A 23,879-nucleotide genomic window follows, 5' to 3' on the forward strand; every position below is an offset into this window, starting at 1 on the left:
TCTGTCAGTGGGGGTAGAAATTAGCAGCTACCGATTGACTGTTCATCCCTAATGACTGCTCATGATTTTGTGTCATCAACAGAACTCTTGAAACGTTGCTGTTTTAATAAAGAAATGAGACTTACTTTGCAGCATAGATCTCTTTCTCTTCGCAGGCCACATAAATGTTAGTTTTAGTGATTTAATTTTCCTACTGTTAAATGATATGCTCTTGTCAAAGAAATCAAGGAGAGAGCCACGTTCTCAGTGTGCATTATGTTTTTGGTCTGCTGTGCATCAGTAATCATCATTCAATTGTGTTTCTCTTGATTATGATTCCTGTGTAAGTTATTTAGACCACCACTGTGCAGCATTAATAAGTGTTTTTGTTTGTTTTTTTCCTCCAATTCGCCTTTGGCTAAGCCACTCCCTAGAATGTAGGTTGACCAATCACAGCGCAGCCTAGAACAAGCTCCCACAGAGATCCGACACTTTTTCACAGCGCTCCATTGACTTTCAACACAGCCGTCTCATATTTTTGGTCTCGGCAGGCAATTACCGTCTTAGTTTAATCAAACATATGGTTAATTGTTGTGCGTGGGAGATTTGTAACACAGATATGCGTTTCCCAGAGAGGTTGGAGGGGGGTGTCCGTTTTTTCCCTTCCCAAAACTGAAGTCAAATCCTGAAAAGTGTCGTCTTTGGATTAAACTGTATGGACGTCCTCAGTCAGCTAAACCCCTCAAACATCAACAAGCACATCTTTCTTGCTTCTAACCTTACAGTGAAGTTATACTAGTTAGACCGTTTTATAATGTTTTAGGTTATGATTTCAGTTCTCATACTGGTTGTTGATACGCTAGCACACCCTGCTTATAAATACAACGTTATACTCGTGCAGTCCGTTTGCTTTGTAATAAAGATTAAAGAATAAAGATAGAAGTGAATAGAGACAGCTTTGCATGAACAGTGTTGCTTCCTGATATTGTTAGTCCCAGCCTCCGTCTCGATTAGTAGGATGTGCGGTCGTTCATTTTTTGACTGTGACCGTAACGTTATGCTTTTGCCTCTATTTGGATGCCTTGTTGTTTCTTGTGTTTCACCTGTATGTCTTCAATATAGCCTTCGAACGTATATTGCAGCCCCTTTTGCCTACTTCTATCGGACACTTTATTTGCTGCTCTCATAAAAGTTTGATAATATTTCAGCAGGAAGAGCTGTCACAGCATAAGCCATGCAGAGCGCAGATGAAGTTTGACGGATGTAGCAACAGCAACTAAGGGGGCGGGGCGTAGCCAAAGGTGAATTATATAACACCTGTGGTTTGCTGTTCAGTCTAATACAGTTTTTACTGACTTCATCCTTTAATAACTGCCTTTTTGTAAAGCCTGCATTACATTTGACATATTCGCAGAACAATATCAGATCAGATTGAAATCTGTAAGCTCCTCTTCGCAAACTTTAGAATGCTTTAGAAGAAAGTGCAGAGTGTTACACCCAGTCAGGAACAGCATAAGAATTGGGAAGCATTGCCATTTGTCCTCATTAATTCCTCTTTACCTCACTGTGACTGAGTGGGCCTGATTTATTGCCTTTGCAATAAATTTCAGCTTCTCAAAAAGTTCTGGCAGTGCCATTTAGTGTGACATTCGTGCTGCTTGACTGCTCCTACGAGCTGTCAATGGTACACATATTCTGACCCAAGATCTCACTGGGATCAAAATCTACAGGATTTAGTTTCTATAAATTATTATTATTATTTTTTGGACCTGCAAGGACATTTTGATTGCTCAGAGTTTATGTGTTTTCATATCACAGCCTACTTTTTTATTCTACATGATATATTATATTTTATACCACCACAATAATTTTTAAATCAATTACAATTTTCAATTCAGATTTATTTGTATAGCGCTTTTCACAATACATTGTAAAAACAGCTCTGCAGAAAGTGCATTTCAGAAATGTACATAGGAAAAATTCAGTTAGTTAATCATGTATTAATTTAGGGCATAACATATCGCCGGCATCGAGTCGTATCTTCACAGGCGTTTAGTCATCTCATCGCAGGTGTTGGGGCATGTAATGTAATGTAATTAAAGGGTCATGAATCCCCCCTCTTTCAGCTCAAGTCTAGCTCACAATCTTTTTGAAAAATGCAACTTAAATGGGTGTGGATGGCTGTGAGAATAAGGGATGGGAGTGGGTGTGGTATGGCATGGCAGGGGAGAGGGGAGGGCTGGAAATCTGTCATCGGCCAGTGTCCCATGCATATCAACTGTCACAAAAAAAAAAAAAAAAAAATGGGGGTAAAACACGAGGAAATGATAGATTTTTTTTATAGCTGGCAAAGTTAAAGTCTAATGAAATACACTGACATCTAATTTTTGACCTTTCAAAGACTTTTCATGTACAATTATGTCATTATACAATATATATTTGTTTATATATATATATATATATATATATATATATAGTATAAATGCATAAATTGGAAAATAATTCATTTTAAATTATTATAAAGATATACTTCTCTTGCGTAAATAGTATTCGCTGAGTTTTTTATAAATGATAGTATTTTAAGTCTGTTTTTCTGCTATGTAAAAAAATGTTGGCCTCAGAGGTTTAACAAAACTTAGGCAAATAAAACGGCCAGTGTTACATTTTAGACACACACACACACACACACCTCTGAACGAATAGAAAAGTCCTCGGGACTTGCGCAATTTCACGGTTTTACATGTCTGTCATTGGAAAGATCCACGTGGTGTCATAAATAATTAAGAGACAGAGTCTTTTCATAGGATAAGAAAACTCAGTCTCATGAATAATTAAGAGACACCGATGAGTCATCAAAGCACTCACAGTGACTTGGACTCAATGAAGATTTTAAACCCGGAAGACAAAAATAGCGCAAAAAACTAAAATTTTACATTTTCCCCCTACTATTAAATCGAACAGATGCTAACATTGTCTTCAATGGTGTTCAATACACATACCTCTGTTAAAATCTCATAAATCTGGTTTAGGGTTTCATGACTCTTTAATAAAAGAGTCATGAAATAGTATGTCTTTCTAGATGGGAAGGCTGTATTACCTTTGGTGATTGTGTCATCAATAAATAAACCAAATAAAAGCATCTTTATCTCGGCAGCACAGCATGCTTGCAATTAACTGGGACTAACAAATTGGACACACGCAGGAGGGAGTGCAGCTCGCTGTCTTCTTAGAAAATCACAAATGCACTCTAAACATTTTCTCTGTTTGCTTTTTCCGCTGCCAACCTCCCCCTCCGCACCTCCTCGCCCTCCGTCTGAGAGCCGTCACAAACTGCCTGTAATCAAGCTCTGAGCTCTTTAAAATGTGCTGCTTGATTTGCTTCATTTCTCTCTCTCCCATCTTTCTTACCTTCCCCCTCTCTTGATTTTCATACATTTATTGATTTTCCTAATTCGATTTACAACAGAAAAGAAATGGCTTGCATTTTTGTCTAGAACACACACATATCTTGTTTAATTGAATTGTTTAATCATGCCTGATGAAGTCAGAGAGGATCCTGTCAGAATTTAATTGGGCGCTTTCATTCAATAGGACAAATGTAGAAGGCCCTCTGAAGGATTCAGACCTAGTAAGGGTAACCCTAGAAGCAAGTGAATGATGGCAAACCCAAGAAAGAGTATTCATAACTGTGGTTAATTTGAGTGGGGAGTTAATCTTATCTTCTGCAACTCTTGGGAGAAAATGAAAGAATATCTGCTCCTGTAGGACAGAACGTACAAAGACCAATGAACCTCATCTTGATCTTGTCAAAGGCTCCCTGCTCTGCTCATTTTCTTTATTAGAAAATTGAATGGGGAAGGAGAGACAACAGAGCATCAGTCCACTTGCTGAGAGAAACACATGAATCGGAGTGAGCTTAAAACAGAGAAGGCAATTGTTTCCAATCATGTTTGCTGTATTGCTTTTCTGTTGCCCTGGAGACTAAACTGCAGATCAAATGCAAGGTACCTTGCATAACCTTTCTCAGATTTCAAAGCCTCAGTAAATAACCTTATGCAAATCTGAGAACTTTGAAATCCTTGTATTTAATTGTGCCCCAGTGCCTGAATAAAGCAACAGTATAATTCAAGTCACCTAACAATACTGATTGTTTCAAAGCAGCTTTAGAGTGACAACAGAAATATTATGCATTTCGGGTGAAGTCAGTTCAGTTGTAAAGAGCATCAATTATTAAGTTAGTTTATTGCATCTATAAAACAGTTCTCCAAAAAAATAAAAAATAAAAAAATGATGTCATCATCCAGCTCAGTTCAGTGCTTATATAACAGCATCAGTACAGGCAGATTAAAGCAAGCCAGAGGCTGCAGTGGCAAGGAAACCAAACTCCATCAGGTGACACAATGGAGAAAAAAAACAGGATCGGTCTGGGGCCCAGTTCTCCTCTGGCTAATGAATGAAAATAATTGTGTGATTTATGATTCAGGATCACAAGTCAAAACACAAGTCAGATTGGAATCGGTAGCATTCAAATTTCCTTTTGCTTGTAAATTGAATTCATCATGTCGGCTGGGTTTTGAAATTAAAATGTTGATAATATCGTTGTAATCTAGTTACTGCTTGGTTTTATTTCAAAAGAGAAAAGTTTCAAGGTGTTACAGTTTCCTGTTATCTTTGTAGACGTGTTTCTTTCATAAATGTGTCATCAGTTTGGCCTTTTTTGTAATAACATAAAAAGGGGTGCTGCTGCTAGCTGGAAACTGGATATTGGTGTGAAGAACATATCATTTTTTAATCTGATGAATCGTAGTTTTGTTACATTTATCGTGAAATTACCAAGTTAATTTTACAAACAAATTCATTTTCTATATTCAGCAAAGTAAACAAACAGATTGAAGGCCTCTTCTTACCAAAAGTGTATTTTCTGCAAGCTTCAATGAACCTTGGAGAAGGACACCAATAACCAAATAAGCACCCATGAAAAAAAAAACATTAAAGAAAAAAATCGCAGATTTCTCAGTGTATGTGTAAAAGAGCAACAACATAGAGCTTGTTTTTTATTTTATACAAGCTGCGATTCAGTAGGACCATGTGGAGATGCCAAAAACTCCTAAATCAACCGCCTTGACTTGACTGTATAAACCAACAATTACTAAACACATGCAGCAACATACTCACATGACAGATCAAACACTATCCTGAGTATCTCTGCTCTGGAAACAACACAAATTATGAAATATAAATGCAGCGTACGATCAATGATCAAGATCGCACATGTCTGGTTTGTTGTTTGAGCGTCAATATAAAAGACTCTCACATGCTTACTGTACGACTCCTGTACGTGACCAAAATCACGCTCTTCAGAAACAATCACTGAATATGACAGAGCTCGTGTTTTAAAACAAAGCACTCACTGGAATTAATAATTCACTAAAATTGCAATGTGAGTCTTTATTCTCTCTGATATCTTTGATGTAATCAGGTTGTCGCTCGTCTGTGACATCATGGACCATCGTCATCCAATTAATTGCTGTGTTTAACACACAAGCTTTAGACACCGTTGATGCTGAGGGCAGTCCCCATACCATCATTATCAGACACAGCGTTGAAGATCCACTTTGAAAGGGAACTTGTAAAAGATTCATCTCACCACACAACTGAGGATCCTATAAAATCTCTTGATCTCTAGTTTTCTTTTCTGATGTATTTCCTATGGAAACAGGGTGCTTGTGTGCAATGTATTTAATAGCTTGAATGTCGCTTTATGATCGCAACATAACAATGTAAATAAATGTAACACAGAGTTCATGAAAAAAGGAAAGGAAATAATGCAAGAACTTGTACCTAGGGCTTCTGTATAGATGAATTTGAATTGTATATCTGCTAAAAGTGAAATATCAACATCGATGAGTACACAAGCTTCAAATCTAACCTACATAAACTTATAGCCACATAAGTCTGATTTCATGGGGTCTTTAATCCCTGACATCTCTTTTTCAACCTTTGTTTTCCGTCGAAACCGGAGAAATTAGAAAGAAAACTAAGAAATCTGTTGTGTGGCAATCACATCCATTGGTGGTTCTGCTTTAGAGGATTGAGGAATCATTCTCCGGCAATTAGCCTCTTGCTCTGGAGTCTGCGGTAGAGATTCCCTATGGAATGACTGCCAGCGCTTTGAGAGCATCTTTAGTGTGCACCCAACCAGTAATGCCACACAAGATGACATTTTGCACTTACAGGAGAAATGCCTATTAGCTGTGACAAAAACTAATGTTAATGTTCATTGTTGTCGATCTGAATTAAATTCAGCCCCACTGCAATTTCTGAACGTACTCTTTATAAGTTCAATGAATATTGACTGATATAAAAGTGTGGGGTTAGTTGAATTTGTTTGTTTTTGAGTCCCTTTGATAAAACGTGCTAAACAAAGCTGCATTTATGTAATAAAAAATACATGAAAACAGTAATATTGTGAAATATTATAACAATTTAAATTGTAATCACAATCCATTTAGCTATATGGGTTTTAAAATGTAACATATTCCTGTAATGTCAAAGGAAGCTGAATTTTGTGCATCATTACTCCAGGTTTTAGTGTTACATGATCCTTCAGAAATCATTATTTTATGCTGATTTGCTGCTCAATGTTGAAAACATTGTATATTTGTGTGTCAGATTCGTTGTTGAATAGAAATATCAAAAGAACAGCATTTATTTGAAAAAGTCATCTTTTATAAATGTCTACAGTCAATTTTGATTAGTTTAATGCATCCATACTGAAAAGCATTTCTTTTTTTTTAAAAAATTGCACTGACCCCACATTTTTTGAACAGTAGTGTATATTCACATTCCTACATGTGTCAGGAAATTCCTCATGTTGGTGAGTTAATCTGTGATTTTTCTACATGCAAACAAGCAACTGATCTAATGTGACTACCATAAACTGAGTACTACTGACACTTTCTTGTCAGTATTATTGGAGTCTTCAACAGTGGGGAGATATTAACTATGACAGCCCTGCAAGAGTGAACACAACCCATTTTGCTGTGTGACATTTTAACTTAAGAAGCTTGGTCTGATATCAGATGCGATGACAACAGTGGCAGCACAAGACAATTATACTGCAAACTCCTCAACTTGTCACATCAAATACAATTATGATCATTAAGTATTTGTATTTGTATGTTTATACTTGGCTTTTCAAGAATAAGGTCAAATCTCAGTAAATTTAAAAGCCTATACTGAAGAGCAATTCCTTATTAGCTTGCGGTTTCATTTTTTTTTTTTTTTTTTTTTTTCAAGTCTTAAACCTTAGGAATTGAAAAGGGGGGAGCGGAAATGTTAAATCGGTGAGATTTGACATCATACAATTGAGGAGCTTTGCTGCAGGGATTGAGTTTAGGCCTACTGGTTAGAAGCATGAGTGTGTTCATGCTGCTGTTATTCCGGAGAAGGTCCAGGCTTAGGGATGAATCAGGGGACTTTGCTGGAAGTGCAGAAATGCGTGATGGGGATTACTGGAGCCAAAGTGCCAGTGGAAAATTGGATTTTTAGCAAAGAGCCATTAACACAGAAAAAAAAAAATGAAATGTGTTTGGAAAGTTTCACAGATGCTCATTAATTAGTGGTATTAATAAATGTAAAATAAACAATCATACTGTATGAACTCCCAACAATTTATTATTTTCTTGATAAAAGGCGCTGTGTGTGTTGAGGGAAAATGGAAGGATTCAGTGGCATATGTTAATTGTGTTTGAAAGTGTGCCTGAGCCATTTGCATGTTCCTATGCCAAATAGCAGGGATTCACATAGGACATCTGCTCTCTTTACTTTTAAGCGCTTATCTGTTGCACATAGTCTAATTATCCGCATTTGTGTGAGGCCTAGTATTTGCAGGTGTGAAAGTGTGCTTCACTTCATTGTGTGTTCCTGAGCTCTTCTGGTGCTCATAAATCCACTCATGGTGTGAAATAGCTCATGGCGGTCACACCTGACACACCTGTAGTAATCCAATGTGTATGCTCAGGATCCGGCAGCCTTTCTCTTGTTTCTGACATCTTATTTCTGCCACATAGAACAGGAATGATACCAGCATCCCCTCGGCAACAACATACAGTATGTATATCCATCCGGATAAAAGGCCTATTCACATCAGAATAGAAACAATAGATTCCCACGCTCCTACCCTTGTGAATATTCAACACAATTAAACACACTTATTTTTAAGAAGGATACTCCCATCAGACAAGAACAATAGGCAGAAGTTTCATTTTGTTGTTGTTGATATGCATTCAGTCTAAATGCGCCGTAAATCTCAGTATTCACTGTTTTAATGTTTCCCCTTTTTTCTTTCTCCTCCTTTAGTGAGTAAACTGAAGGTACACAAGTCCAACCAGAGTCTGCAGTTTCTGGAGGACAGTCGGGTGCGTGTCAATTGCTCCGTCACGTCTCAAACCAGCCCGGATTCTCAGCATGCCGTGCTCTGGTACGCCCGGAAGGCTGAGGCCGGAGAGCCGGATGAGCTGCTGTTGAAGATCAAACACACTGGAGCATTTGAGTACGGAGCATACGCTGAGGAGGAACGTCTCCGCAGCCGTGTGCAGTCAGAGACACTCTCTCCTCGGCTATACGGCCTCACACTGCATCGTGCCGAGACCAGCGACTCTGGAACATACTACTGCCTAGTGGAGGAGTGGCTAACGGACCCTGATGGAGCCTGGTACCGTCTGGCACAAGACTTCTCCGGCTTTACACATGTGGTGGTGAGACAGCCAGGTAAGAAAGTGGTTGCTTGTGAAATTGATGTATATATTTCTATGTAAAAATTCTTTGAAAAATATATTCCCATGTTTTGTTTGCAAACTTGTTACTGCATGATTCCCCATTACTAGAAAATGTGACCCAAGAAATTACATGATTTGGAGAACTTTATCAATTCACTACTCCCAAAGTATTTTAATTTAAAAAAAATAATATAATAATTTAAAAAATGTTTCTTGAGCAGCAAATCATCATATTAGAATGATTTCTGAAGGATCATATGGCACTGAAGTCTAGAGTCTAGAGTAGTCTAGAGTAATGATGCTGAAAATTTAGCTTTGCCATCACATGAATAAAATATATTTGAAAATATATGTAATAATATTTTGCAATAGTACAGTTTTTATACTACATTTATCATCATAAGAGACTTCTTTAAAAAATAATAATAATGGTATTGTGTTTCAAATTTTGGTGTGGTTTTCTTTCTTTTTTTCATTTATTTGATTTATAAAAAAAATTTTTCATTTAGTTTTAAGTCAACTCGTTTTTTGTTTTGTTTTTTGCAAGAAATATGACAAAATTACTTTTTGATTTGTTAAACTTTAATTTAGTGACAAGGTTCCAAAAACTGCTTAAAATGAACAAAAGCAAACAGCTCTCCTGAGTTTGACGATCAACAATTTCTAAGATTTCTCTGAAGAATTATTTAGTTCTTTTTTTTTCCTGTTCGTGTTGGGCAGTATTTACAGCGGCACCCAACTAGCAGAGCTGGCCTTTATTCCTAAAGCAGACTCGGGAGCCTTTGAGATTTAGTTGTAGGTGTTGCCTTCCCATGGGCTTATCAGGCCATCTGGCATGAGAGATTCGGAAAGAGCAGCATGAAAACATTCTCCCCCTGAGACCGCCATGAAGCGCAGCCATCCTGAGCTCACGCCTGCCCGAGCTGAATCATTCATCAGCATGTGTGCATATGAGAAGAAGACATAAAGACGGGAGCTTTGTTCGTGTGACTCCTCAAATGCAAACATACAGGGTATCACCCCCTTAGGGAGGCCCCCTCAACATGGGCCACAGACCTTAGCACTCACGAGGGGAGTCAGAACCTCATCACGACTGCCGGAGCCCAGAGGCTTTACTTATGACGGCCGTCTGAATGGCACACAGCTGCTGCTCCTCTATTCACTCCGCGCAGCTGCCCATGAAGACCCCTAATGCAAACTGCCCCGGCTATTCATCTATTCACACGCCTCTTTACCGATAATGTCCACATTTTCCAGTGACATCATGACCTAGCTTCAGTATGCAGGATTAGTATGGTTCAGGGGACTATGTCTGCGAGGTTTGCACTACTCTGAGGCCACCTGTGCTCTTTGGCAGCATTGTATCAAAGCTTTTTGAATCAGTGAAGACAGATCTCATCTCCACACAACACACATTTCAATATTACTGCCCTACACATGGGTCGTCGGCTCACCGCTGTTACACAGACACGTATTTTTGTGTAGTTTGTCCTCGGGTCCGTTAAGCAAGTTGCTTTAGGAGCACAGGTGTCCAAGACATCTGCTCCTCTGAAACTCAGCAAGGTCAAGAAAAGTGTGTTTTGGCACTTTTTCTGTTGTTTTTTTTTTCTGGTCAGATAACTTCAAAATACAATAAATTATTCTAAATAAATAATGCAATCTCAAATTCACATGAATATGCTGATAATTTTGGAAGCCCTTCTCATGGTTGTTTATGCATAGTTGTTTTATTCTTCAGCATGAATGTGTCTCTCTTTGCATACGGCATCTTTTTCTCAGCACTGCTTCAGTCGAGCTGTCTTTTATGAATTTCGTGTTTTATATTTCTTTCTATTTTCTCATCTCATATATTCACAGTATAAATCTCTATAATATATCTAAAAATGTGCTTGAAAATTCCAGTCTTGCAAGTGTGAGTGCCAAATCACCTCCCTGCTGCATGATTGCCTGAAATAGCATCCATATAAATCTATTTACAAATAGATAGTTGATGAAAGGTTCACCACCTCCTAATCTGCCATCTTCAAAGTCAAATTGCAGCTCTTTTACATGAGCAAAAGATAAGATGAGCCCTTTAAATTCTGCCGGAAAATACGCTCTTATTTTTAGCCTGATGCAGCTCAGACCCTGCTGAAGTATTTTACGACTTCTCGCGCAAAATGTGATGATTCTCACCTTCAGTTGAGAGTGACATATTGAACAGCTAGTTCCATATGTTCTGGAAGCGTGATGCCCTGCTAGAGAATTAAGTTCATTTTAGGGTGTGTATGTACTTTTAGAACATTTTATGAGTTGGTTCTCTCATTATTTTCTCACCCTCATGTCATTTCAAACCTACATATATGACTTTCTTTCATGTTGAACACAAACGAAAAAAAGACATTTGTTTTGGTAAATTCGTGTTGCTTTGTTTAAAAAAAACACCAAGACAATGCTCGAATCTCCCACGGAAATCCACCAGTACCACTGGAATTAAAAACATTATTACAAGCTAAAGGCTTTGAATCGATCTATGGCAAGCACTTAGTTTTGAACACTGGCTTATGTATTTTCTCAGATATGTATTTTGGATAATTTTTTAACCCCAAAAAAGCTACGGACTGCAGCTTTAACATGTATTTTTTCCTGTGACGTCAAAGCTGAATTTTCAGCATCATTACTCCTGTCTTCAGTTCTACATTGATTCTTCAGAAATTATTCTCTTTGAAAGAAAGTCTTTTAATTTTGGGGTAAATTATTCCTTTAATTAAACCAGACTGTGTTCTTCTCTAAATAAATGTAACAAGTAGTTTGCAACAGATGCTACCCCAGTCTCTGAGGAACAGAAATGTTGTCATGCATTTAATGCTTTTTATTGCAGTGGTGAAGTTACAGGTGGAGGAGGCAGAATCCAATATCACCGTACCTGAAGATGGATCAATCCGGCTGGGCTGCAGCATTCCATCTCAGTCCTCAAAAGATTCCCGCTTCTCTGTATCCTGGTACGTGTACCGTTTGGGACAAGAAGAGGAGGATGAGCAAGAGTGTGTCTTTTCCATCGGTCATGATGCAGTGTTCGGTAATGGGAACTGCAGTCCTACAGAGGAACCCGGTCCAAACTCTCGCCTGCAGTTTGAACGCACCACCTCTGACCTGTACAGTCTGACCATCCAGAAAGCTCGGCCCAGAGATGCAGGCAATTACTACTGCCATGTAGAGGAGTGGCTGCTGAACCCACGCAATGCATGGTACCGCCTCGCCACCAACAACTCAGGAGTCACCATTGTCAATGTTATGGAGCAGGGTGAGGTTTTTCACTTTATTACCACTGACCACATCAACACAATGTACTTCTGTTTTTTATATATTTTCTTTTGCTTTTATACTGTCCACCAGGCCCTGTTTAGGCCTAGTATGAAGATGTACTTTAGTCAATTGGTAAATACAGGTGTAAATACAGGTATAAATGGGGGCTAAAAGGTTTTGATCTTGATCACTTTCGACCACTTCCAGAGGTAGTCGAAAGCTCATTTAACTGGATTGCTATCAGTTTGTGGTCAAATCCGTCTGAACAGCCACAAAAGACCCTCTATTGTCTGCTTACTGACTTAACGTGTAAACATTATGGGAAGCATGCTAGCAGACAGGATTTAAACTTTGTCGGCTGAAGACCCAAGTTTGGTTTGAAGAAAAAAAGTAGCAAGCACAATGCTCTCCATATAATTTTCCATTGTCTCCTATCAAGTTCACATGTGAGTTGCGTGAGCTTACAGTATTTTGTCCAATTGATCAAAAGATCTGAAAAAAACAATACATTTACCTGCCCATAGACTCTCCTCTCAAAGAAATGGACGGAAGTGGTTGAACGTGGATGAAAGAGATGGATTAAAACACACAGGTGTACATTGAAATGTCTCCCTCATCTACTTTTGATCTGATTGACCAAGACGTATCTCTAGGTGTAAACAGGGCCTCACAATGCAACAATGTGCAACAGACAGATAGATAGATAGATAGATAGATAGATAGATAGATAGATAGATAGATAGATAGATAGATAGATAGATAGATAGATAGATAGATAGATAGATAGATAGATAGATAGATAGATAGATAGATAGATCGATCGATCGATCGATCGATCGATAGATAGATAGATTTCATATACATTTTGTAGCAGAATTGCCACGGTTTCAGCTTACTTTTTTAAATAAATACTTGGCAGTATGCAATGTATAGTACACAGCATTGCAACAGTTCAGGCTTTAAGCCCATAGTCAGCTTGTGTTAGAGCTGCATTAACACGAAAGACAGTATTTATCGCTTGTTTTTTTTTTAACATGTTCCTTTGGATACAATGTTCGCTAAAATATTTTAACAAATATTTAACTCACAGGATAAATTATTCTAACTCTTTGTCATGCTTCCCCCTCCTCTGTAGTCTCTACCCTACAGTCAGTGGTTTGTTCCAACGACTCCCTCTTCTACTTCGTGTTCTTCTACCCCTACCCTATCTTTGGCATCCTCCTCATCGCGGTCCTGCTGGTGCGATACAAGAGCCGCAGTTCCAGCAAAAACCAGGAGGGCAAGAACGGAGCACCGCTCTTGTGGATCAAAGAGCCCCACCTCAGCTATTCCCCAACCTGTCTGGACCCCCCAGCCCTCAGCCTTCACCCTGGCTCTGTGGAGTAACAGTGACACAAACACGACCGCGTCTCGCTCTGAGACTTGCTCATCTACACCCTCTCTCTGACTCCCTCTCTCTTTTTCTTCTCTCCTCGTCCGTGATGAGGCCACCAGAAAGTAATCTGGTCTTCTAGCCTGGCCTGTCAATCCGTCCATGTGACTGACTAAGACCTTCCTCAGTTGAAGTTTGGCTACTGGTGGTGATGCCTAGACGTTTGCTTTGATTTCTTTTTCCTGATGTTTTTTTTAACATGATTTTTACTTTTCATTGATGCTCTTTTGTGAGAACCTTTCATTTGAGGTGGCAGTATCCGTGAGCCTTGATGTATTTTACCTGACTGACCCGGCTAACCTCGTTTTCGTTTTGCTTTTTGTATTCCAGTTAATGAATTCTGGTGGAAACCATTGCATATTATTTGTTATTTTGTCTGTGCTGATATTTGCTTCAAAAGACTGGAAGGTCATTGCTGGACCATGAACGTTTCTAGTGACAATGGTGTATTGATGAAGGAAGAAAGGGACAATATTTCCTCGAAAAAACCTTGGAAAGCTGACAATAGGATGTATATTGATTTTGTTTGTGTGCACGTGCCACAGAACTGCCTGTTTAAAAGGATATAGAATGCCCGCCGACTCGAGGATATACATGAACCCTAGCTCATCCTCACTGCCAAAGACCAGTTCGACTTCAAAAGCCACAAATTCAAATTCAAAGACTCAGAATAGGATTAGACGTAAGTAACGTGAGCCATCTGATGTCATCCAGTTGGAAAAGACAGTCTCGACGCTGACATGTTTCCTCATCACTGGAGCTCAGATGTTTCCACATGTCCTCAAATTACACATTTCATTTCTAGTTATTCTTGACCTTTCCAATGTTAAGATCAATTTATCTCCTGAAAAAAATCTTTTGTATTTGTGTCAGTGTGTTTGATTGTGCATATACAGTATACACAACTGACCCCACATTTAGTGAGCGTTCGCCTCAGTGTCCTCAAATTTTCATTGCAAGGTTGAATGGAAAAAAAATGGGCATGAAGGGCTCCAGAGTTTTTGAATTTCTTTTAAAACGATGTCTTGAGGGAGACGGCTGACAGGACACTTCCTACTCAAGGGACATTCTCAGTGCCAAGACCTTTATATCATCATATGTGCCCTGTAATGATCCAGGAGGAAAGCAGGCTTCTGAATATATGAGTTATGAAGGGATTAGACATTTCGTTTTATATATTCTACATCACATTAAGTGTTGTTTTTCTTCTCTTTATGGGTTTGTGTTTAAAATATGGTGCCCGATTTGTTACCACTAAAAAAAGTGAAAACATTGTGAAATCTTAATGCGTCGTCTCATAACCTGTAACCTGTGAAGACCTAATAGTGTGATTATATCTCTTGAGGGTGAATTTAGCATCTAAATTATTGTCTCCATTATTACGGTCTCCATAAACATTTCAAAAACACTGCCATATTTTAACACTGAAGATGCTATAACAACATTTGCTCTGCAATCCACACTAGTCCTGTTTCATTAAAGAAGGATTCAACCTCCATACTGAGAGCATTTAGAGCTTAGCTGTAGCGTGAATGAATGAATTGTATGTAAAATTTTCTTTCCTGTTAAATTTAAACACAATGTGTTGTCTAGTAACAGCAACATGCATTCTGACACCAAACTGGATGGGTCTCACTTGTAGACAACATTGGTGACCTTCTGACAGTGCAACTTTCACTCTGTTCTCGCAGTCGCTCAGAGTGTCACTGCCGCCCTCATGTGATCTCGATAGTGAACATCACAGCTTTTCTGTAAATGAAATTTAGATCCACTTGAAGCTTGTGGTCGTCTTATTTATTGAATCATGAAACTCCTAGATAGAATATGTGAACTTCATAAATCTGCATAGACAGAATGTGGCAGAAATAGCAGTGAACATTTAGGCAACTGCAGTATAATACGGCTAATTAGCGTGTCTAGAGGCTTACGAGATCTGGGAATCTTCATGAAGATGATACAGTGGTTTAGCTCTCTTTATGTACTAAATTTTGTTGAACTGTACAGTGCATGATGAGTAAGGGGGTGAGGAAGCTGTGTGTTGTTACATCATGTCAGATCAATGGCATCTTCATCATCTCCACCTTGTGGAAGGCCTCGCTGATTCAACACACCTGTTCAATTGAATTCATGTTAGCCATTCTAACACAGCCACCGTCAAATTTAAAGCAAAATGTAATTATTTGATTAAAAATGTCAGCCTTCCTTAAGCAGGAGATGTGCAATGTGGCATTGAGTGTGATATTACAGTTCTGCTGTCATTCCGTCTGTACAGAATTATTCAGAACTCTAAATAGTGTTTTTGTAGTTCAACATGCCCAGCTGAATCATAATGTTGTAAATGCATTTCGAGGGCTGCATGTCATGGCTGTGTACTGGCAGTATAGCTGCAGAAAAACAAAACAAATTACAAAAAATATTGTGTTGATGTGTGTTCAGTTCAGCCAGTGCTGCTTTTTCAAGTGGTGATTTTTATGTTCTTTTTTTAATTACCAAAATAGTGCACTGAATATTTAAAAAACTTGCCATGTTTTTTTAATGCTTCTGTGTTTTTGTTGTACTCCATTAAATTTTTGTTGTGTTTTTTCATATTGATACTTATTTTATTCAATTGTAGCAATTGCTATTATGAAAAGGCACTTTGCTATTGTCAGTTGATTGCAATAAAACTTTCAGTGCACAGCATTTTAGATTGTTTTTATATAAAGTATCAATTTCTCTGTACATGGGGCCCATTTTACAAATGTTAAGAGTTACAGCTGTTAAAGGGATATGAAATATCTTTTCAAACCTGTAAGACTGAACGTTCCTACATTTACTTAGATTGTATTTTTAGACATTTTTCAATATCTTTGTTTATGGTCCACAGAAGAATGAAAGTCATACAGGTTTGGAACATAACAGCATGATGACAGAATTTGCGTTTTTGGTTGAACTATCCCTTTAAAATGTCATTGCAATTTTTAGTGCAGTTGCGTTCAGCTAAAGAATAAGGTTTCTGTACTTTTCTTTCACGGACCTTAATAAACAGAAGCATTTGTGAATATCTTCACTCCTTGACCTCCAGGGCTTTGTGGAAAGAGAGTGGAAATCATGTCTTTAAAGACACCATCTTAAAGGTGAGAATGGGATCTGACATATATTCCAGTGTCTTATCAGGTCTGTTTGAGTCAGATGCTCTGGGGTGGATGAGTTGGGTGGCTGCAGGCTGGTGTGTTATTATAACATGTCAGTGCTTGTTAACCTCCAGAGCAGTGTGGAGGAATCATGCTAAGAGTTGCTGTCCCTTCCAGCTGCTCACAAACCTGGTTTAATGATGGACAGTGGCCAGTTTCAGCATCTGGCTGAATTATGATGTCTGGATGAAGATGGGCCTTTGTGCTTTGTTTACCTAATGTTTTATGATGTTCTGTTCTGTATGTGTAATTGCAAATTATAGCATTTATCTCCTAGGCCTTCAAATTTAGCATCTTGGCTTTGCTGATATTTAACCCAGACACAATGGAATGTTTCACTTTTGTAAAACTATTCTTGTTTTACTCTTTTCAAAGTCTGCTTGGTGACACTTCTTTTGTAGCCATTTTCACTGGCAGAGAAAAGAATATGCAATATAACTGCATGGTCAATTTTGCCAGAAACTCAGTTACTTCAGTAGGTCTCTTGCACCCTTAATAGAAGCCAATTTAGATGACGAGAACACACTTTTGAATTTAAAGACTCATTGAAATCGATTTGCAAGCAGCGTTTGAATGGGGAATATCAAATGCTAATTTGGGGTTTTGTTAGGTCAAGGTCGTTAACTATAATTAAGTTGTAACTTGCTAGATAGTTGCAGATTTTATTTGCCTAAAGGTAATGTAAGATTTGGTACTCTAGCTAGCGGATGAGGTGAGTTACTCCCGAAAGAACATTGTTTTGCTAATTACATGAGTTGGGCTTAGCTATTCAGCGGAGATAAATATGATGATTTATGGTGATAATTATGATTTTAATATTTTGCAACTGTAATTTATTCCTGTAATGGCAAAGCTGAATTTCAGCATCATTACTCCAGTATTAAGTGTCACATGATCCTTCAGAAATTATAAAGCATTATAATATGCTGATTTGCTGCTCAAGAAACATATTATCATCAATATTGAAAACAGTTGTGCTGCTTAATATTTTTGTAGAAACAGTGATGTGTTTTTTATAAAGTTTGAAAGAACATAATTTATTTGAAATGTATTTTTTTGTAATATTATAACTGTCTTTACTGTTACCTTCAATTTCTTTAAAAAATATTTACTGACCCTAAAACTTTTCAATGTCTTCCACTTTTGTTTTGTCTCTTTTAAAATAATGTTACAAGAGAAAAATGTCAAACCGGCAGCTCAAATTATAAATCGTTATAGTTCTGTCATCGTTACAGTTTGACATTTTTCTTTTTGTAATATTATTTATTTTAAAGGAGACTTAAAAAAAAAACCTGTAAAATAATGTTGGTTTACCTTAAAATTTTAAGTTAATTGAAATTAAAAATGTAGTTAAAACAATGGAGATTAGTTTAATCAACAGTAACTCAAAATATGATGTTATATGAACCATATAAATTTGACAAGTTGATTTGACAAAAGAAAAAAAAAATGTTGTGAAAAATCATGTAATTATTTTTTTACAGTGTACAGTTGTGAATCTGTGTATGGGAGAACGTTTGTCCTTGTTTACAGATTTGAGTTCATTTTTAACCAAACAAATCATGTACATAACCTAAATATCTGCTAAATGTAAACATTTTGTGAATGTAATACGAGTACACTAGAATTTACACGACATCAAAGCAAATACAAATGAAGTGAAAGCCACAAACCTCTCATTTTAATTTCACGGGGACTTAAAGCTAAATCAGGCATGCAGTCGTGCTCTATGGCTCATTATTTTAATTTGCAATGTTTGCAGTGGGTGTTTATATATATATATGTATATATATATATATATATATATATATTGCTCTATTTGTGAAGCAATGGTGTGCTGTGTTTGACTGGTAATTAATGTGTTTGTGAGGATGGCCTGATGTGAGTATAGCGAGAGGTTGTCATGTGGGATAGATGGTCCTGTCCCCTGTTGCTGTCCTGTCTGCTAACCGAGCGTGACGTGACCACCAGGGGCCAGGACCAAATCACATCACACCTATCATAACTCATCCTGACTCACCAGCTAAAACTCCATTCTGCTCATGAATATTAATACTTCTCTCAAGCCATGATGTATGTGGGATTGTGTTTCTCGTTTCTGGGCCTGCGGGAGAAACTGCTCAAAGAATTTGTAAATACAGTCTCCTCGCTATCCTTCATTACATTACCTGTCTGAACGGTGTCGAATCAATTTGCTGACACCACCGCCTGTGCTTTGTGTCACAGGACCTATGAAAGCGCTGAATGGAATGGGAATTACTTTCTGATGAAAGCAAACCTGTGCCAACAGGTGTGTGCCTTTGTGTCATTTGTAATATATCAAAAAAAGCATTTAGACACCACGCCTCTGTAGGATTACAATGAATCATGGTTCTGGGCATTGGGATGCACTGCTCAATAACATTCAGAGCCGGGGTCATGTTTCTGTCAGACCACAGCAGAAATCAGATGGATGGATTAAAGAAGATAAAAGAATACAGACAGCTGCCTTGGGAAAAAAGATGGAATGGAGAATAGAGATACAGATTGTGTGTGTTTACAGCAGCGTGATGCAAGTTATTTTGTCTGCTTCAGCTGCATCTCAGCCTCTTAGCAAGGTCGAGCTGTCCGACAGGCCTATCAGATGAAAAACAAAGAAGGAGTCTCTATGATATCTCACAGCTGAGCAGGAGAGGTGTGTTTGTCTGATAAAGACTAGAATGTAATAATAATAATAAGATCTTTCATTGCAATAGACACCAGTGGAGACCTTGAAACATGTCTTTGTAATTACATAATTGCCTTTGTGATATATTATATGTGAACCTGATGTATTTATTTTTTTACTGATGTCAGAGCTCTATGAACAAATTTTATGAAGCTGTAACCACATGTTTTTCCATTGATGTCAATTTAAAAGTTTAAGACAATTTAATATGTTCAGGGAAATGTAGTCAGCTGGCCATATTATTTCGCAAAATAAGAATTTTGACTGTATATTAAACCTCTGTACATTTGACTGTAAATCTCAATTGAGCCAAATGTTACATTTACATTTATTCATTTAGCTGACGCTTTTATTCAAAGCAACTTACAATCGCTATATATGTCAGAGGTCGCATACCTCTGGAGCAACCAGGGGTTAAAGGGTAACTAAACCCCTGGTCAGAGCCTGACTCCACCCACTAGCAATATTTGAAAAATGCTGAAAAAATGGGCAGACCCCAGCGGGGCTAGGGGGCGTGCACCTGAGACCCGCCGTGAGTGACAGCTGCTGTCAGACTCTAAAATAGAGCGAGACTGGAGTGACTCAAGTAGCTGCCTTTGCAACAGAGCGGCCATTTGAAGTCGAGGACTTTTCTCCCTCACCTTCACCTTCACCTGAAGTGGATGAGGGTGAATTGTATGTAGACACAGGGCCAAATCCATTCGAGCTGCTGGCTCAAACTGTGGTCTTAACTCCCGCATCGCGACCGGCATCTGATGAGTTATGTCGTCGAGTTGATCTCAATAGCGCACGCTGGCATATTCATATTGATATTATGCCGCTATATGAAAAAATATGAAAAAATCCAGCAAAATGCACCGGCTCGTTTGTCGACCCCAGAGGATTAACTAACTAGATGCTATTATATGCTATCCTGACCGTTTTCAATACTCATAACTCCTGACTCGCTACAGTAGTTTTGACGGAACCAGATGCTTTTATACCAGGGGCTGCCAAGGGCGTGGTGAGCTCGCACCAAGGGTGTGACAGAGTGCGTCTGAGAGTTCGCTACGTCAGCAAGTACCCCTACTGCAGGAGCTTTCCGTTTAACCTGAAGAGGGCAGCACTCAGACGTTTTTACACCATATATTTGAAAATCAAAACACTTTATACTCAATTGTCAAAAAATGTACTCGAATCAATGAACAGCATTTATGAAGCTCCATTCTTACAGATCATTAACTAAAAAAAGTTGTTTTGGTGTTTAGTTACCCTTTAAGTGTCTTGCTCAGGGACAGTGGATAAGAACCCGGGTCTCTCACACCAAATGTATGTGTCTTATCCACTGCGCCATCACCACCCCAATGTTTGTTTATTGTTTAATTCGTTTTAAATAGCAGTATGTGATGACCATTTAAATTCGATCTCATATAAATAAACAAGCCTCACATGTTGCCAGCTATAATCACTGCTAAATATCACCGAAAACTGTGTTTTTGTTCTCTGCTTTTGCTTGGTTGTTGAACACCCAACTCTCACTACAATCTACAGCTATCCATAATAGATGAGCTTTAAAATGTGTGGTTTTCTACGGGACCTCAGCACTGCTTTAATGAGCTCTAGTTCCAGGCAATGTGAAATCTAAAGAATTTCAGGTGAATATTACTTGTCTTATATATATTGTCTTATTTATTTGCCTCAGAGAAAGTGTTTAGTTTACTTGTTATTGTTTAAAGAGGGAATGTTCTTACCATCTCATTTTGCTGCTTGATGTGTTTTAGATTGTGCCAAAGGGTTTCATTATTAACCTCCCCATTAAATCCAGTCTCTTTTTAGCTATTGCCGTTAAGTGTTACGTAAATTACGGGTTTCATTAGAGGGAAAGCGATGTCATTTAGACTGGTTAAAGTATTGATTTCTGTGCATCACAGTGGTCTTCCCTAACCTGAACTTCAAGTATAAACATATGAAGCATGTCTACATGAACCCTTCTGAGAGTTCACAGTTGAATAAAATCACTTGAAATGCTTGGAATCTGAATTGATTTAAATTCCCATACATCCCAATTAGTGGTGTTCACAAGAAAGAAATGCCTTTTTTTTTTTTAGTAAAATTGTTGTCATTAGACAAATGCAACTTCAGCTACCATTTACAGGTGCACCATTAAAGGGTTAGTTCACCCAAAAATGAAAATTAAGTCATTACTCACCCCCATGCTGTACCAACCCCGTAAGACCTTCATTCATCTTCAGAACACAAATGAAAATATTTTTGATTAAATTTGAGAGGTGGATCACTGCTACATAGGCTCCTAAGGGATTGAAACTTGACGGCCCAGAAAGTCATTGAAGAAAATATTTAAATATTCCATGTGACTACAGTGGTACCACTATAAGTTTATCAAGCGACGAGAATACTTTTTGTGCGGAAATAAAACAAAAATAACGACTTTCTCACGCATGCGTCGAAATGAATATTTGAAATAAAGTTGTTATTTTTGTTTGTTTTTGCGCACAAAAAGTGTTTTTGTCGCTTGATAAAGTTAAGATTGAGCCACTGTAGTCACTTGGACTATTTTAACAATGTCTTTAATAACTTTCCGAGGCTGGCAAGTTTCAATCCCTAAAGAAGCCTATGGACTAGTATGGAGGAGTGATCCAGCTCTCAGATTTAATCAAAAATATCTTCATTTGTGTTCTGAAGATGAACAAAGGTCTTACGGGGTTGGAACAACATAAGAGTGAGTAAATACTGACAGAATTTTCATTTTTGGGTGAACTATCCCTTTAAGCAATTTTGAGCATGGCATGGTTGTTGGTGCCAGACGGACTGGTCTGAGTATTTCACAATCGGCTCAGTTACTGGGATTTTCACGCACAACCATTTCTAGGGTTTACAAAGAATGGTGTGAAAAGGGAAAAACATCCATGCGGCAGTCTGTGGGTGAAAATGCCTTGTTGATGCAAGAGGTCAGAGGAGAAGGGGCCGACTGATTCAAGCAGATAGAAGAGCAACTTTGACTGAAATATACACTCGTTACAACCAAGGTATACAGCAAAGCATTTGTGAAGCCACAGCATGCACAACCTTGAGGCGGATGGGCAACAAAAGCAGTAGACCCCACTGGGTACCACTCATCTCCACTCCAACTAAGAAAAAGAGGCTACAATTTGTAAGAGCTCACCAAAATTGGACAGTTGAAGACTGGAAAAATCTTGCCTGGTCTAATGAGTGTCGTTTTCTGTTGAGAAATTCAGATATTAGAGTCAGAATTTGGCGTAAACAGAATGAGAACATGGATCCATCATGCCATGTTACCACTGTGAAGGCTGGTGGTGTAATGGTGTGGGGGGTGTTTTCTTGGCACACTTTAGGCCCCTTATTGTCAATTGGGCATCATTTAAATGCAACTGCCTACGTTAGCATTGTTTTCTGACCATGTCCATCCCTTTATGGCCACCATGGACCATGTCCATCCCTTTATGGCCACCATGTACCCACCCTCTGATGGCTACTTCCAGCAGGATAATGCACCATGTCACAAAACTCAAAAAATTTAAAATTGGTTTCTTGAACATGACAATGAGTTCACTGTACTAAAATGGCCCCCACCGTCACCAGATCTCAACCCAATAGAGCATCTTTGGGATGTGGTCGAACAGGAGCTTTGTGCCCTGGATGTGCATCCCACGAATCTCCAACAACTGCAAGATGCTATCCTATCATAATGGGCCAACATTTCTAAAGAATGCGTTCAGCACCTTGTTGAATCAATGCCACGTAAGGCAGTTCTGTGTTTGAAAGGGGGTCAAGCTGGATTAGTATGGTGTTCCTAATAATCCTTTAGGATTATTAGGCTCATTTTTATGCAGACGACACTATTTTGTACACCTCTGCCACATCATTGAAGGAAGCAATTTATCATTTACAATCTGCCTTTAGTCAGGTACAAAAATCTTTGGTAGGATTAAAGTTGGTATTAATGGCTAAAAAAAAACCTAAATAAATGGACTTTACACGTTCACATTCTTATTTTAACACAAAGTGGCACTCCAATAGACCATTTTGCAAGATGTAAACAACACTGGTCCAGAAGTTAAACAAACATCTTTAAGATGTTTTCTTTACATGTGAAATAAAGAAAACAGTTACAAACTGAAACAGGAAGTATTTCTGGACCAGTGTTGTTTACATCTTGCAAAATGGTCTATAGAGTGAGCGACTTCTTACAAATATCTAGGTATATTTAAGTTAGGTTTTTATTTTAGATTAAAGAGGTGCTTTCCTTATTCAGCAAGGGAAAGGTTGGTGCATAGTTCATTCTTAACAGTTTTGGACTTTGGTGATTTAATTTAAATGCACTCTACCTCATTTTTATTTAAAAAAAACTGGATGTATTACATCACTCTGCCTTACGTTTCATTACAGATGCAACAGCTAGGACTCACCACTGTACTCTTTATGAAACTGTATAATGGCCCTCCCTCTCTCTCAGAAGCAATTTTCATTTTAATTGGCAAAGCACTAATGGGTAAATTACCCAC

At 38.2% G+C, this 23,879-nt stretch overlaps 1 protein-coding gene across 1 annotated transcript in view; it reads left to right on the forward strand.

Moving 5' to 3' along the window:
- Window positions 1-16,158, forward strand: part of igsf3 (immunoglobulin superfamily, member 3) — a 193,589-nt gene extending 177,431 nt beyond the window's left edge. The window contains exons 7-9 of the mRNA XM_039652012.2: window positions 8,341-8,751; window positions 11,620-12,042; window positions 13,180-16,158. Coding sequence (XP_039507946.2) covers window positions 8,341-8,751; window positions 11,620-12,042; window positions 13,180-13,430 — 1,085 coding nt within the window. The 3' untranslated portion in view covers window positions 13,431-16,158. The remainder of the gene's footprint in view (window positions 1-8,340; window positions 8,752-11,619; window positions 12,043-13,179) is intronic.
- Window positions 16,159-23,879: the final 7,721 nt, after the last annotated feature.

The sequence above is a fragment of the Pimephales promelas genome, chromosome 7, assembly GCF_988280905.1.
Source record: "Pimephales promelas chromosome 7, fPimPro1.hap1.1, whole genome shotgun sequence".
NCBI classification, from domain to species: domain Eukaryota; kingdom Metazoa; phylum Chordata; class Actinopteri; order Cypriniformes; family Leuciscidae; genus Pimephales; species Pimephales promelas.